The sequence below is a fragment of the Oncorhynchus masou genome, chromosome 18 (genome assembly GCF_036934945.1).
Source record: "Oncorhynchus masou masou isolate Uvic2021 chromosome 18, UVic_Omas_1.1, whole genome shotgun sequence".
NCBI classification, from domain to species: Eukaryota; Metazoa; Chordata; class Actinopteri; order Salmoniformes; family Salmonidae; genus Oncorhynchus; species Oncorhynchus masou.
The window spans coordinates 16,521,859-16,538,875 of record NC_088229.1 but is presented as its reverse complement, the minus strand read 5'-3'; the positions used below and the strand labels follow the sequence as shown (position 1 = coordinate 16,538,875).

Genomic DNA, 17,017 nt, shown 5'->3' with positions numbered 1-17,017 from the left:
GTTGTAATGATTCTTCTGTTCTGTTCACTGTATCTCTACAAATCGACTTTGCTAACACGCTTTCTGTCTCTTTTTTTAAACCCAACCCACCCCCTTCGCATCTCCTCTCTATCTCCCCAAACTATTTCTCCATCGCATACCTTCATAATTGTATTTAGGAGAAAGTTGAACAGCAGGTTAGTGATGCTTCTGTTGTCTGTGTGTGTCCTTCATGTAAATGTACTGTGTGTGTGTGTCCAGTTGTCAATGTACTGTGTGTGTTTGTGTCTCAGTGTGTTCATGTCACTAACGCATCATAGTAGCTGGTTCACATGATGATAACTTCCCTGCATTTGGTTAATTGTGTCACAGTGCACTTTGGTGTTTGAATCCCTTGTAGATCCATTCCATTAGTATTCCTAATAGTTGTAGGGCTGATTTCCTAGGACCAGTCCTGGAAACCGCCCTGTAATCTATGGATATTGTAAATAATCCCCTCCTGTTGTTGAGTCTACTCATAAGGAATGTGTGTTCGTTTTTCTTTAGAATCACTCCAAGTGAAGTAGAATCCCTCTGTGTAAAGTAGAACGTCAGTGATATTCTGTTATCCTTGTCTCCACAGAGAAGGGGACTGGTGGCTGGCTCGATCTCTGACTACGGGAGAAAGCGGTTACATCCCCAGCAATTATGTGGCTCCCTCTGACTCCATCCAGGCAGAAGAGTAAATCCCTCCCTCTCTCTCTTATCTATTTATCCTTCCGGCCTTTTCTTCTCTCTCTATGTATTTAATTGAAAATGGAATGCACCTTGAAGGCATACATACTGTACAAGCTGACGTGCATAGACACACATTACAATAACACAAACAAACTGTGTAATGATTCCATTTCTTACCTTTATCCTACCAGTCATCTCAGATTGCCTATGGCTTCCAGGTAAGGGGCAGTAATCAGAATGCAATACTTATTTGATTGGGGCATGCACAGAAGGAGTTTTACAAGTCACTTATTTTCAGAAACCAGCACGGGCGGTTCTCTCTCTCTCACAAAGACACACCTTTTCCCCTCCTCTCAACCTGGTCCCCGTGTCTCGTGCTCTCTCCCCTCTCTTCCCTAGGTGGTATTTTGGGAAGATCACACGTCGCGATTCGGAGCGGCTCTTGTTGGGTCTGGAGAACAGGAAAGGAACGTTCTTGGTGAGAGAGAGCGAGACCACCAAAGGTGAGTGTCTAAGGCTAGCATCTCCAGTGGAAACACATCACAAAGCGTCTCTACTGACAATTAAGACCACACTGGAATGCCGGCCCATTGGCATTGTCCTTTTTCTTGGGATGAAGCGGTGTAGCTGTGTCGCTGTGTAAACATGTTCTTTTGAAGTAGCTGTTTGCAGCTTTAAGATCAGAATAGAGATTTGGGGAAGCACATCTTCATTTAAAATTGACAAATGAAAAAACAGTGCACTGTCTGATAAGACATTGTTCCTCACTGTTCTAGTTCTTGTGCCTTGCTGTGCTGTTTGCTAGATGAATGCTGTTTTAGACAGTGAAGCATTAGGGCAACTGGGGAAAGGTTAGATGTGATGCCTCTGATACTGCACTGCCATGGTAATATTACACACTCTCCATGGTCTGTGTGCGTGCGTGGCCAAGCTCAACGTAGAGAGGGAGGGTAAAAAGGGGAACGGGGGGGATACCCTGCTGGTAGCTGAGTGGGAGCAGTGGGGAGGCCTCGGTGACTGAGTGGGACAGAAGTAGGTCATTGTAGACCCAGGGGCGTGTTCAGCAGGGAAAAACGGAGGGGAACAAGTGTTCAGATAGAAATATGTTATGTAGAACAAACATGCCTCGCGATAACATGTAGAATAAGGAATCATGATGGCTCTGTTCGAGAACCACAAGCCCTACCGCCTAGTTCAAACAGAGAGGGACGGAGGGGAGAATTCCCAGGCTTTGAGTTCAATCATCAGGCTGGCTCACTGGGCTGGTGCTGCCCTCTGGTGAGAGACTGGCTACTGCTTAGTTTTTGTGGGACTTGTCACAAGGGAAAGGAACTTATCAACACAAAAGGACCCATTCAAACTACTCTTCCTTTGGAACTCAGGAAGACTAGAAGTCGCCTAAGGCATCAGCTAATGGAATGAAAAATAAAGGAGGAAGCAATATTTCCACTCCAAGGTTATCTTTATTTCTTTACTGATTTCCTCTTATGTTCCCCTCCCCAGGTGCCTACTGTCTGTCAGTCTTGGACTATGAGAACACTAAAGGGCTGAACGTGAAACATTACAAGATCAGGAAGCTGGACAGTGGAGGGTTCTACATCACCTCACGCACTCAGTTTAACAACCTACAGCAGCTTGTCGCACACTACCACAGTGAGTCATTCTTTCTAAATTAAAATAGAAAATGTAAACTCTACTGCTGTACATGTTTGAAGAACAACTAACAGTAACACTACCGGAAGATGATATTGAAGCTCACCATGTTTCCTTCCCTTCCTCTCAGAGCATGCAGACGGACTGTGCCACTGTCTGACAGAGGTGTGTCCCGTACTGAAGCCTCAGACCCAGGGCCTAGCACGCGATGCCTGGGAGATCCCCAGGGACTCCCTCCGCCTCGACCTCAAACTGGGACAGGGATGCTTCGGAGAGGTCTGGATGGGTAAGACAGTCTCTCTCCACTATCACTACGGTCTTTGGGATTTAATCAGCTACTGTAGGAATCAGTGTGATTCTCCTGATCTTCAGCCGACTCCATAAACTGATCTGACATAGCAGGGTGTATTGCCATGTAGAGGACCTCAAGTGTCTATAGAGTGCATTTATCATTGCATCAAAACATTGTCCTTGGCAGTTGGCATTATTTTAAAAACATGATCTGATGACAATTGGAACTTCAACGACATAACTGTGTAACCTTTGTCTGTGAAGGCACGTGGAATGGTACGACGCGGGTAGCAATCAAGACCCTGAAGACGGGTACCATGTCCCCCGAGGCCTTCCTCCAGGAGGCTCAGGTCATGAAGAAGCTGAGACATGAGAAGCTTGTCCAGCTCTATGCTGTGGTGTCTGAAGAACCCATCTATATTGTTACTGAGTACATGGGACAAGGGAGCTTATTGGACTTCCTGAAGGGAGATATGGGCAAGATGCTCCGCCTTCCTCAGCTGGTAGACATGGCCTCACAGGTAAGAGAGTTTAGATATGGAAAATACTGTCTAGTCAAATTATGTACCCCTTCTCTCTCACACACACAGACACACTGTCAATCAAAGCTAAACCTGTCTCCTCTTCAGATTGCCTCAGGGATGGCGTACGTAGAGAGGATGAACTACGTTCACAGAGACCTCAGGGCTGCCAACATCCTAGTGGGAGACAACATGGTGTGTAAAGTGGCTGATTTCGGCCTGGCCCGCCTCATAGAAGACAACGAGTACACCGCCAGGCAGGGTAAGACCACTAGAGGGCGTGGATTACCATCTCTCTCTTTCTATTGTCTCTCTCACCTCACTCTTAATCTTTCAGTTTCCAGACAAATGGAAAGCTGTCCTCAGATATTACTGAGAAGTCTCTAGTTTAATGTGTGTCTCTCTTTCTTGTTGCAGGAGCAAAGTTCCCCATCAAGTGGACAGCCCCTGAAGCTGCGCTGTATGGCCGCTTCACTATCAAGTCTGACGTCTGGTCGTTCGGGGTCTTGCTGACCGAGCTGGCCACTAAAGGCAGAGTACCATATCCAGGTAGCTACCATGACTCTTCTATAATGTCACTTAGTTAACAGATCCCATATTTAATCGAATTGTTTATCCCTCTCAGAGCACATTCCTTGACTTCTTGCCAAAGACGCACAGTGCTGGCAAGCAAGACTTCCTATGTGATGACACTGTTATCCTTTGAAACCATGAAGGTTGACTGAGTATCTTTGGGGTAATCATTCTGTGCCTGCGAGTGGTCCCTGTATATTGATGTTTGTGTTCCCTCTCCCTCCACCCTCTCTCTCTGTCTCCAACTCCCTCGCCCAGGCATGGTGAATCGGGAGGTGTTGGACCAGGTGGAGCGTGGTTACAGGATGCCCTGTCCAGCTGAGTGCCCTGAGTCCCTCCACGACCTCATGTTGACCTGTTGGAGGAAGGACGCCGAGGAGCGGCCCACCTTTGAGTACCTGCAGGGCTTCCTGGAAGACTACTTCACCTCCACTGAGCCCCAGTACCAGCCTGGAGAGAACCTGTAGTGCTGTAGCAGGGCTCAGGGTGGAAGAGAGGAACAGTGCTCTGGATACAACCACACTAACCTCTGAAGCTCTGACCTCTGTTGTGCACCTGGAACTGAACTACCAATGGCCACACACACACTCATTACTACCATTAGCATTATTCATTGTGATGATATCATGATTTAGTTATCTTATTGATATCCTTCTGATTTGAAAAGGACAGTAGGAATCTACTGGTTAATTTTGAGTTGTGTTCATGCCTGTCAGTTACTGTATGCTCCTATTGACGTTGTGCGGTAACTCCAAACGCATCATCAGACATTTGACACGAGTAGCCACCTACTGTATGCACCACTTCAATGCATCTCTTTATACACCTTTGGAGGGCTAAATAATCGACTGACTTCTCATATTCCAATTGGTTCCTTTCTATAATGAGGATGTTTGAGGATGTTTTCTTGTTGTGGTATGCTGGGCACTGTCTTCCAATCTATACCCACAGTCTGCTTGAGAAGTAACTCTGAGGGGTACTTTTTTCAGGATATCACTTACTGTATGTTGTGTTTTTGATTAATTTAGTTATCAAACCTGAATAACTGGAATATTTGACATTATTATCAGGTCACAGGCATTTCAGGTGAATATTTCTCCTCTACATTGTAGCCATTCTTGACTAAGCATTTATGGTACTACTGACAGTTTGAGAAGTTGGCCGAGGTGGCGGCACTTCGACTTCGCAGAGACTTTCTATACATGGAACACCTCTTCAGGCACTCCTAAAGAAGAGGAGATGAGAATGATTTGTTCTATTTACAACTTTTCTAGAAGACAAAAGGCTACTGATGAACAGTCTCCTCTCAGGACTGGGACCATGAATCCTGCTGCAATGTTTTTGTGCCAATGATCAAAACAACTCTTTTCTACTCTCTTCTCTTGTTTAAAGTGTATTTTTATTACTCTTGATTAACGTTTTATATCTACGAAGTTCAATAAGCGTTTTCCTGTAATTATATACTTCAATGATAATCGACTTATTTGTGAATCATGCTCAAACACTTGTGTACTGCATACCTAATAATACCATCCATTTTCCATCCAATATATAAGGAATGCATTTTAAGTCTTTGGTTGTTCAAACATTCAGATTAAAACCCAGTCAATGTTCTGCAATGGTTTTCAGTTATTTTCAGTAAAGGAGTAACTATAAGACCTTTCACAATATATTCTTTGAAAAGTGTTATCAGTGCAGCTGCTGGTCATTTTGGAGGTAATTAATGTGGTTTTGTTTTCATTGAACGATGGAGAGATGATTCTGAAGATATGAGGACTGAGCTTTCCAGTGGCTTGGGAAGCTGAATTGGCATGTTGAATATCCACGGTCATTGGGAAATTGTACATAAATATCCTCATTGCTAATATTTTTGTATATATCCTGTTGGTAATTTATTAATTTTTAAAGATACTTTTGGTTTGTCTTGTCTATTTTCAGCATCATTCTACCACTGGCCATCATGTCTATGGTACATCTTTTGGTGAAGAAAGTGGTGTATTTTCTTTATATAATTACATCCTTATTTGTTCCACTTTTATCTTTATACGTTGTTCATATTGTGTCCATCTATCTGTAAAACGAAGCTCTGTGGTACTCTGCAATCAAAAAAATAAACAATGACTCGTATTGAAAACAATCTCTTCATCTTGTCAGAATAAGAGAAGACCTTTTTATATAACCTATAAAGGTGTCTCTGATTATATTTTTGCTATCAAAAACTGTAGTCAAATCTCAATTGCTCAACTGCTATCAAAACTGAATCATACAGTTGGGGCCAAATATATTGGCACCCTTGCACTTTTCTTAACTTATTCCCTATTTCTTCCTAAATAAGTTTAAATTGAAAAAAAGATTGGTCTTCACAGCTTGTTATTGGATTTTCAGCATTGCAGAACCCATTTAATTTTGGCAAACTTAAGTTTACAATTTTAATTTAGAAAATAAAGAAAAATGGTATTGACAAAATTGTCACCCAGCTCGTACTTGGTTGCACAGCCATTGCCAACAAAGGGTTCTTGTCATTTGCTGCATCTATCTACTGGCAATTTGGCCCACTTTTCAACAGCAAACCGCTCTAATTCTTTAATGTTTGATGTGGGTGCCCTCCACCAACTGATGATTTCAGCTTTTGCAGTAGGTTATGGATGCGATTCAGATTTGGACTCTTGACTAACCACTCCAGGGCAGTCCAGCGTTTCTTCTTGGTGCTTTTTATCTGTGTTTGTTGTGGTTGTCATACTGGATGACCCACATCATTTATCAGAGACAGTTTTTTGAACATTGCACTCCAAAACACCTTGATTTCATGATGTCTTGCACACTTTCAAGTCCCCCAGTACACAATCCCACAGTATGATTAAACCTTCCCATATAATTGATATTAGGGAGTTTTTTTTCTTTGAATGCTTAACTTGGACATTGGTAAATATAGAAAGACCCCACTGCTGAAAGAGAAAAGAAAGCCCTATTAAGCAAAAATCCACCTAAAAGACCATAAATCCTGGGGGAAATGTTATGTGGACCAATGAAACAAAATCTGAGCTCTTTGGCACGAGAGATTATCAGGTGGGTTTTTTTTTGTTCCACGTTCAACCCATTGTCCAAAAACTGGGTCTCCATTGAAAGTTCTGGGTCTTCCCAGCAGGACAACAACCCCAAACACCCACATCACAAAGCATCCAGGAATGGATAAGAAGGGATGCTGAACTGTTCTGGAGTGGCCAGCGAAGAAGAGTCCAGATCTGAAACATAAAAAACCTATGGCAAAATCTGAAAACAGCATTTGTTTGAGGGCACCCCTCAAATATTGAAGAATTACAGCAGGTTGCTGCTGAAAAGTGGGCCAAATTGCCAGTTGAAAGGTGCAGCAAGCTCATTGGTGGCTACAAGAAGTGTTTGTCTGCAGTTATATTGGCCAAAGGCTGTGCAACCCAGTAATAGCTATGGGTGACAATTTAGTCGATGCCATTTGTCTTTATTCAATTAAATTGTAAACTTAAGTTTACAAAAATATAATTGGTTCTGCAATATTGAGTTAGTGGTTACTAAATGTTTCATTTAAAAAAATTGAGAAGAAATGGGGAAATATTTAAGAGAGGTGCAAGGGTGCCAATATATTTGGCAACAACTGTACATTTACATGTCGACATCTATTTCTAAGGACATTGATGGGGAGGCTGGTTTGCGAACTGTTCCTCTGTTATTGTTACAATGAATGACAGTGTTTTTATAGAAGACATCTGATGTACTATGGTACAGCATAGTGTATATCTAACTGTGGATTGAAGACTTACATTATAAATGCAACCTTTTTTATTTAGGTAAGACCAACTCCTGAAGAATGCCAACATTTCATAAACCACTATAAATGCCTACAATGTTTTTCCTCAGACATGAATTATTAATCTTCTATAAGTATGCTATTATTAATATGACTTGTTATTTTATGTCCTGTGAACATATGGAGCAGCAGATTGACTAGGCTGTTGTCTTAATCCTAATGTAATCCCTATTGTTCCATCATCTTGAAAAACCAAGGACATGTCTCCATTGGGTTCTTTGGGTCTTTCTCCTCAACCTATGCAGTTTTGGGATTTGTGATATTCCTGTGTATATTCTTTTTTACTGCATTCAGTGGAACATTTTAGAATTTCAGGCAATGTTTTTTCTTTTGTCTAAATACTACTGTACATTGTTTAAAATTCAAATGGCAATGTTGGAATAAAATGTTTAAATTGCCAACTGTAATCTGTCACGTTGTAATTTGTTGAAAACGCAATAAATTATGGTTCTTATATTGATGGTAACCAGACAGAGAGTGAATTGATGCTTACCCATTGACAGGAAATGGTGTCTCACTACACATAGAGAGAAATAGCAATGGTGTATTTTTGTGGGCCCTAACTCTGCCATGGTTCGTTGGACAAAGCCTATGGGAAAATGAATGGAGTTTTTGGAGGGTTTTTAGATAAACTCAGAAAATAAGGTCTGTGGGAACACAGGCTTATTAGATTTTATATGTTTTGTTCTATGAGATCATTTTCTATCAGTTACCGTCACTTGTGAATTTGTAAGCATTTATGTAATTTTAAAAAAGCACATAAAGAACATAATACCTAAAGGTCATGATTGATTATCTCATAAAACAAAATATATAAGAGTCTGTGTTAACCTCAGACCTTATTTTCATAGTTTATCACAAAACCCTATTCTTTTCCCCATAGGAATGGCTGAGCGAACCAGAGGAAACTCATTTCCAGTTGTTAGGACTACAAGCCGGCAAGCTCTATTCTCCCTATCCATAACATACTGGATGCCAAATAGAACTTCAGGCCTACAACTCGAGCCCATTAGGCTTTCGTTTCATTCTGAAGTGATGGCATCCTTTCAGTGAGCTTACTGTCATCATATCCAAAACTTACTTTGAGCTAAATTGGTCTAATTGCATATCTTTGAGATACTAACCTGATATCATTTTTAAAGGTTTTGAACATAACATTCCTGATGTCATGTGCTGTAAACATTTTAAACAAATAATGTCAAATACATATTTTATGTTATTGAGTAGCCTAGGCTATTATAGTAGGCTATTGTAGGCCTGTTTATCACATCTTCATTCAATACACGATATGATAGAGAACAAAATAAAAACAATGACGTGAACATTTTAGTGTTATATTACTTTAAGTGAAGCAATGCCCTGACATTGCATAATTGGCAGAAACGCACGGAAAAGTTATAACGTCTGCTGGGCGCACGTACAGCCGTAGGTGATCAAATTAACGATTTCGGTATTTCACTTCCTGATTTCAATGGTATAACCAATGGACGGACAATACACGGACCGATTTCTTTCGGGAATTAACCTCCACTGAACAAAAACGGATTGAGCGAACAGTTCTAACTTCATGATTACGCTCTATTTATACCTTTACTCGACAAGGTAATGTATTAATCTGTTTTTAAAATGTGTCAACATGTTGTGCTGATGCATTTTATTCGAAAACTTACTGACTGAATTCAGGGATAGACACAACCGAGTCCAGTAATTTGAGGCGGCAGGTAGCCAAGTGGTTGTGCCAGTAACCGAAAGTTTGCTGGATTGAATCCCCGAGCAGACATGGTAAAAATCTGTCGTTCTGCCCCTGAACAAGACAGTTAACCCACTGTTCCCCGATAGGCCGCCATTGTAAATAATGTGTTAATAACTGATTTGCTTAGTTAAATAAAGGTTCAGTTAAACATTTCACAAAAATTAAAAATATTCCAGATACTGGGCCATTTTGAAATCGTAATCAGAATGTTCTGTTGGGGAGGATTGGCACACACCATATTATTCAGCAACACCATTAACTGTTATTTTTAATCTCACTCTACCCCCCATCTCTCTCTACCTCTCCCCTTCCTCTCGCTCTCTCCCGCCTCCCCTTCCTCTCGTACCCTACCTCCCCCTTCCTCTCCCCCTCTTTCCCTTCCCCTCTCTTTCCCTCCCTCTCTCCCCCTTCTCTTTCCCTCCCTCCATCCCCCCTCCCTCTCCTCTCTCTCTTTCACTATCTCTCTTGAATGTATATTGTGGCTACTGTTCTGCTGTCCTGCCTCTTTACTGGTTCCAACTTTCGTCTGCTCTGTCATGTTACAGAGGCATCCAGCATCCTGACAATATACACAGCATTGGCAGAGCCTTTGTTCTCAGCCGACCTTGTGACAGGGTAAGTCGACAAACATTTTCCACTGTTGTTTTCTCAAAAATATTGAAATAACTTGATCATTGCTCTGTCAGTCTACTTCATAAGGAACGTTCTTTCTTCCTCACTCTTCGGGTTTTTTCTCTCTTGGCTATGTTCATATTTGTCATGCCAAGATGCGTTTCAGTAGAACCTGTAATGGTTCATTCCTGACTGTAAATGTACCACTCTAAATGTACCAGTGTTTGTACCAGTCAGATTCTCTGTGTTTTACAATGTAGCATTCTTACCCACATCACCACAATAGTTAAGAACAGGTAAGACCGGTCTGCTTTTTATCTTCCACCACAGTAGCCAATGCAGCATTGAGGATGTCATCTGTCTTTCGACAGTATGAGCAAGTATACTACTGCTCTTCTCTCTTAAATTATATAATCCGGATATTGAGTATGAAGAATTCCATAGCTTTATCAAATCAAAATCAAGTCAAATTTGATTTGTCACACTGTATTTAGCAGATGTTATTGGGGTGTAGCAGAATGCTTGTGTTCCTGGTGCCAACTGTGCAGTAATATCTGTTAGAAATCTGATGCGTGACCAATAAGAAGTACCAAAATATGACATCCAAAATCAGGCCGAGTAAACAGTCATAAGAGTGTGACAGACACGTGACTGAGAGAAGATGACATGACGATAAAGGACAGTAGGATGGGGTTACTGTTACAGACACGTGACTGAGAGAAGATGACATGACGATAAAGGACAGTAGGATGGGGTTACTGTTACAGACACGTGACTGAGAGAAGATGACATGACGATAAAGGACAGTAGGATGGGGTTACTGTTACAGACACGTGACTGAGAGAAGATGACATGACGATAAAGGACAGTAGGATGGGGTTACTGTTAAAGGACAGACACGTGACTGAGAGAAGATGATGACAGTAGGATGGGGTTACTGTTACAGACACATGACTGAGAAAGATGACAGTAGGATGGGGTTACTGTTACAGACACGTGACTGAGAGAAGATGACATGACGATAAAGGACAGTAGGATGGGGTTACTGTTACAGACACATGACTGAGAGAAGATGACATGACGATAAAGGACAGTAGGATGGGGTTACTGTTACTGTATTTGACATACTTTTTAATTGTTTCCCTAAGGAGGTCCATTGAGAGAGAATTTAACCTCCACGTTTGTGCCCACATGCAAGCTGTTAATCATTGTTAATCAAGGAAGCATTAATTATTGTCTGAACACGACCATTTCCGTTTGTGTGTGTGTGCTTTTCTGGTAGTGCCAGCTGTATGGCATGTACCAGTCACAACTGTTTTAATGCATGACTCCTCAAAGAGCTTTTTGTTATGATTTTAATCATGACTGGGTAATGATGTTGGTCATAATTTGATTGTGGTTAAGTCATCTCCAGTGCAGCAAGATCCTGAGTAAATAGATAGATGGCATTTCTTTCTGTGTGACTGTTGGTCATAATACTGAAGATATGGATCTGACAGCTATAGGGTTTCAACTGTAAATTCTGCAGTTATTGAGGTGGAACTAATGGGTCATTTTTTTAAATGCAAAATCTGACTTCAAAGTCTTTTGTCTCGACAGACAGCGATTTTTGATTATCCATGATATATTCTGATCAATTGACTTGTTCTTGTGTTAGGAAACTAAATATCACATTAATCAGATAATATACCTGACCATTACAACCGATCAAAGATTTTGACCAAATTCCTAGTTACTGCGTTTTGCCTTTTGCAGGGCAGTTAATTTACTCTATGCTAGATCAATGGATAACATCAAGCTGTCGACGAGCTGTCCTTTAGGTTTCAAACACGACACACAGCTACACAGCAAGACCAGTTACACATAGGTTGGTAGGAGTGGGACTGTTGTCGGATATATTGGCCAGTCAATTGCAAGTCATCTAAGCTGTGAACAGCAGTACTCATTTGACTGTGTAAGATGAGGCAGGGTCGAGGACAGGCCATGGTAGTTAGATTTAGCTCTATGACAGTGCAACTATATGAGGGGCAAAGAGAAATCAGGAAAGACATGGTTGTCCTGTTTCTAGCACCTAGCCAACAGCACTTTTGTTGTTATTTCTCACATTATTTACTCAGAATGTTTTTTGCATTATTACCTATAGCCGAAAATAACATTTGGACATTAGATCGGCAGTCAATAGAAATTCCACCAGAAATTAGACTTCTCTGAATTGGATCCTGTGTTTGAGCTCCCTGAGGCAGTTCCATTCATCTCGGGGGCTGCACTAAAACCCTGATTCTGGAGAAGAGGAATAAGGAGCTCCTAGTCAGACTCGGGAGGTGTGCATACCATCCACTTCTGCCCAGCATATTACTCACTAACGTTCAGTCCCTGGACTATAAAGTACACAATTCTCCAGGATAGGACCTCCTACCAGAGAGACATCAGGGACTGTAACATACTGTTTTACTGAATCATCTCTCTCCCCAGATATATTGTCTTGTCTATTCAGTCAGTGGGGTTCTTTATCCATTGTGCGGACAGGAAGAATTAACTCTCCTGGTGTATGTTTCATGATTATCTACTCATGGTGTGACTGTGGTAACGTACAGGAATTCAAATCCTTTTGTTCTCCCAATCTGGAATGCCTCATCATTAAATGCAGACCACATTACTTCCCCAGAAAAGGTTCTTCGGTCAGCGTCACGTCTGTGTATATTCCCGGGGTCTGCAGGGGTGTGTACTATAACTATATATATTTTTTATACAAAGAAAATATTTACCAAATAAACAAAGTATAAAAAATTATATATATATTTTCCAGTGGGTCAGAAGTTTACATACACTACGTTAATATATCTTTTATATATATATATATATATATATACACACACACACATACACACACACAGAGTGGGTCAAAAAACTTATTTAGATGAGAAGCCTGTAATTTTCATCATAGGTACACTTCAACTATGACTGACAAAATGAGAAAAAAAATCCAGAAAATCAAATTGTAGGATTTTTTATGAATTTATTTGCAAATTATGGTGGAAAATAAGTATTGAATTTGCCAAAACTATAGTTTAACAAGAAATGTGTGGAGTGGTTGAAAAACGAGTTTTAATGACTCCATCCTGAGTGTATGTAAACTTCTGACTTCAACTGTACAAATGTACAAATTACCTCAACTAAGATGTACCCCCTGAATATAGCCTGGTTACTTTATATATACAGTGGGGAGAACAAGTACTTGATACACTGAACTGAATTCATCAAAATTCCAGTGGGTCAGAAGTTTACATACACTAAGTTGACTGTACCTTTAAACAGCTGAAGAACACAATCCCAATCGTGAAGCACAGGGGTGGCAGCATCATGTTGTGGAGGTGCTTTGCTGCAGGAGGGACTGGTGCACTTCAAAATAGATGGCATCATGAGGAAGGGGAAATTATGTGGATATATTGAAGAAACATCTCAAGACATCAGACAGGAAATTAAAACTTGGTCGCAAATGGGTCTTCCAAATGGACAATGACCCCATGCATGCTTCCAAAGTTGTGGCAAAATGGCTTAAGGACAACAAAGTCAAGGTATTGGAGTGGTCATCACAAAGCCCTGACCTCAATCCTACAGATAATTTGTGGGCAGAACTGAAAAAGGTGGCCTACAAACCTGACTCAGTTACACCAGCTCTGTCAGGAGGAATGTGCCAAAATTCACCCAACTTATTGTGGGAAACTTGTGGAAGGCTACCCGAAACGTTTGACCCAAGTTAAAAAGGAAATCTGAGGAAAACGCTACCGAAACTCTATCAACACATCTCCTGTGCTACTCGCACATTGAACACCCTGGATCATTGCTACTCCTTGTCCAGGGTTCGCTCTGAGAATAGTATCGATATACACTATACAGTATATACAAAGTATATGGACACCCCTTCAAATTAGTGGATTCGGCTATTTCAGCCACACCCTTTGTTGACAGGTGTATAAAATCGAGCACATAGTCATGCAATCTCCATACGTAAACATTGGCAGTGTAAATCCTTGCTGAGTAGCCACATACATGCCTAAGATCACCATGCGCAATGTCATGTAAATAAGATATTTCTGTTTTTTATTTGTAATACATTTGCACATTTTCCCAAAAAACTGTTTTCGCTTTGCCATTATGGGGTATTGTGTGTAGATTGCTGAGGAAAGCACTTAAAAAAAAACAATTTTAGAACAAGGCTTTGACATTGTAGAATTAATTAAATCATTTTGGTTATTAGGCCTTAACGAAACAAAATGCAGAACAAATCAAGGGGGCTGAATACTTTCCTATTGCACTGTAAATTCTAGACACTGACTGATCAATCTGATGTTTCTCAATTTTTATTTTTGGGATTTATATTACTGCATTGTTGGAGCAAGAAATACACGCATTTCGCTGTACTTGCTACATCTTCAAATATGTGTACGCAACCAATACAATTTGATATGAACAAGGATACAGTATAGAGTCAGAGGGAGTTACTGTACAGAGAGGATGAGGATTTTCCACTCATAGGCCTACACATAGAGTAGAGCCTGTGATATTACCCCATTCTCTACATCCACAGAATTCACATGGACATTTAAGTCATTTCAGACACTCTTATCCATTACAAATGAATAGACATCCAGTGGAACAGTTTATGTTTGATTAACAGTAGCGTATATTTCTCTTGTCCATTGAATGAATAGCTCTTGGTTTATGTTTGATTAACAGTAGCGTATATTTCTCTTGCATATATTTCTCTCACATATATTTTTACAGCTCTCTGTGGTTTTAAAAAGTCCTTCACCCACTCTGACCAATAGTTTGTCTGTCTCAGGTGTGTAGCAGATGACGCTGAATGGCATGTCACAACCAGGAAGTTATAGTATGTGTAAATGTTATCTCATTGACATGTTTTTCCAGTATGTGATACGAAGTAAGAGTTGTTCAAATCTCTTGACATCCCTCTGCACAGAGCACATGTTTTATTTCTAACCGGTTGTTTAAGTAGGGTGGATAGCTTCTGTATTGTGTGTGTGTGTGTGTGTGTGTGTGTGTGTGGCCAGTGAGGCTGAGTTTTCACACATCTGATCAGTGTGATGTGGCTTTTGTCTCTGTTCCCTCTGGCAGAGACGCTGGACCACAGATACAGAAAGTGTTTATTTTAGAGGATTATCCTCACAATTGAGAGAGAACACTTGGCCTGAGGCTGATTGGCACATGTCCTCCATTGTACTGTATATTTGTCCTCAAAGTGAATGTTGTGTTTTGTTCGTGCAGTGAAGAGGTCAGGCAAAACATATAGAGTTTCAAAAATAAAATCAATTTGTCACATACACGTGGTTAGCAGATGTTACTGTGATTGTTACGAAATGCTTTTTCTTCTAGTTCCGACAGTGCAGTAATATCTAACAATAATATCTAACAAGTAATCTAACAGTTCCCCAACAACTACCTAATACACACAAATCTAAAGGGGTGAATGATAATATGTACATGTAAGTATATAGATGAGTGATGGCGAAGGTGCAATAGATGATATAAAATACAGTATATACATGTAATGTAAGATATGTAGACATTATTAAAGTGGCATTATTTAGAGTGCATATATAAAGTGACTAGTGATCCATTTATTGAAGTGGCCAGTGACTGGGTCTCAGTGTAGGCAGCAGCCTCTCTGCGTTAGTGATTACTGTTTAGCAGTCTGATGGCCTTGAGATATAAGCTGTTTTTCAGTCTCTCGGTCCCAGTTTTGATGTACCTGTACTGACCTCGCCTTCTGGGTGGTAGCGGTGTGAACTGGCAGTGGCTCAGGTGGTTGATGTCCTTTTTGGCCTTCCTGTGACATGGGATGCTGTAGGTGTCACGGAGGGCAGGTAGTTTGTGCCCGGTGCAGATCGCACCACCCTCTGGAAAGCCTTGCGGTTGAGGGAGTGCAGTTGCCGTATCAGGCTGTGATACAGCCCAACAGGATGCTCTCAATGGTGCATCTGTAAAGTTTCAGGGTTTTGGGTGAGAAGCCAAATTTCTTCAGCCTCCTGAGGTTGAAGAGGCGCTGTCCCTTCGATGTGAATAGGAGGGTTCTCCCTCTGCTCTTTCCTGAAGTCCACAATCATCTCCTTTGTTTTGTTGACGTTGAGTTCTACTTGTGAAGTTCAATCTCTATCTTAGTTGTGTGAAATATATTGTCACTAAGTTCAAACACCCATCGTGGTATCATTCACAACCTTAGGGTGGTGTCATAAAGACCACAAATGTACTGTATACACAGAACACATGGTTGGGGAAGTTAGTGATGACGTGGACTCAGGTGACTTTGAAAACATCTAATTTCAGTGTTATATTTTCAGACAGTGGGAATTGCCACCAGTCGTTGTGTCTTATTTAGACCTCAGGACCACCTCCATATATAATCTCAACGGCAATATTGTAGGACTAATCTTTCATTATATTAAGTGCTATAACTGAGCTCAGTGCTATAACTGACAACTTTATTACTATAACAAATATAATTTTTATAATATATTTGTATTCACAGAAAATGAAAGATGACTACAATATACAGTATATTGTAGTTTGCTCATGGTGTTGGTGTTGGCTTTTTCCACAGTAAACTCCAGAGATTCTGAGCCAAGGCACCGGTGCGCCACACCATCCACTACCATGGCCAACCAGGACTCTACCAACCAGTCCCATGACTTGTTTGAGCAGTTTGTCCAAGCCCAGACCTGTAAGGAGGTGCAGCGTATTTTCTCAGAGCTTTGCCACCACCTACAGGTGGACCCCAGGGACTACCAGAGCTTCTACACCAAGCTCAAGGAGAGGCTCAACTACTGGAAGGCCAAGTCCCTCTGGGTCAAGCTGGACAAGCGGGCCCAACACCAAGACTACCAGCAAGGCGAAGTCTGTGCCAAAAACAAGGCGTGTATTTATTTATTCTTATTTAAGAGAAGAAGAGAAATACTCAAGAAGTTCTTTGAAGTAAAATATGTTTGTACAAGGACGGTGGCTAAGGTTTCTACATCAGTGTTGTGGATCTACTTTGGCAGAGTACAGTCTGTCCTTTTT

The 17,017-nt window shown here is 41.0% G+C and overlaps 2 protein-coding genes across 5 annotated transcripts in view; both read left to right on the top strand.

The window, feature by feature from the left end:
• The window catches only part of LOC135504098 (proto-oncogene tyrosine-protein kinase Src), a 47,697-nt gene extending 39,656 nt beyond the window's left edge, over nucleotides 1-8,041 (top strand). Inside the window, exons 4-12 of one of the 2 annotated variants that reach the window (XM_064922388.1) lie at nucleotides 159-176; nucleotides 602-700; nucleotides 1,096-1,199; nucleotides 2,200-2,349; nucleotides 2,480-2,635; nucleotides 2,905-3,161; nucleotides 3,270-3,423; nucleotides 3,579-3,710; nucleotides 3,993-8,041. In XM_064922388.1, the coding sequence (XP_064778460.1) occupies nucleotides 159-176; nucleotides 602-700; nucleotides 1,096-1,199; nucleotides 2,200-2,349; nucleotides 2,480-2,635; nucleotides 2,905-3,161; nucleotides 3,270-3,423; nucleotides 3,579-3,710; nucleotides 3,993-4,201 (1,279 nt within the window). In that variant the 3' untranslated portion in view covers nucleotides 4,202-8,041. The remainder of the gene's footprint in view (nucleotides 1-158; nucleotides 177-601; nucleotides 701-1,095; nucleotides 1,200-2,199; nucleotides 2,350-2,479; nucleotides 2,636-2,904; nucleotides 3,162-3,269; nucleotides 3,424-3,578; nucleotides 3,711-3,992) is intronic. The other variant, XM_064922389.1, reaches the window with a different exon arrangement.
• A 921-nt stretch (nucleotides 8,042-8,962) lies between these two features.
• LOC135504045 (F-actin-monooxygenase mical1-like) overlaps nucleotides 8,963-17,017 on the top strand; it is a 47,841-nt gene continuing 39,786 nt past the window's right edge. For 2 of the 3 annotated variants that reach the window (XM_064922302.1, XM_064922300.1), the window contains exons 1-3: nucleotides 8,964-9,177; nucleotides 9,874-9,943; nucleotides 16,560-16,870. In XM_064922302.1, the coding sequence (XP_064778374.1) occupies nucleotides 16,613-16,870 (258 nt within the window). In that variant the 5' untranslated portion in view covers nucleotides 8,964-9,177; nucleotides 9,874-9,943; nucleotides 16,560-16,612. Of the gene's footprint in view, nucleotides 9,178-9,873; nucleotides 9,944-16,559; nucleotides 16,871-17,017 lie in introns of all 3 variants that reach the window. The other variant, XM_064922301.1, reaches the window with a different exon arrangement.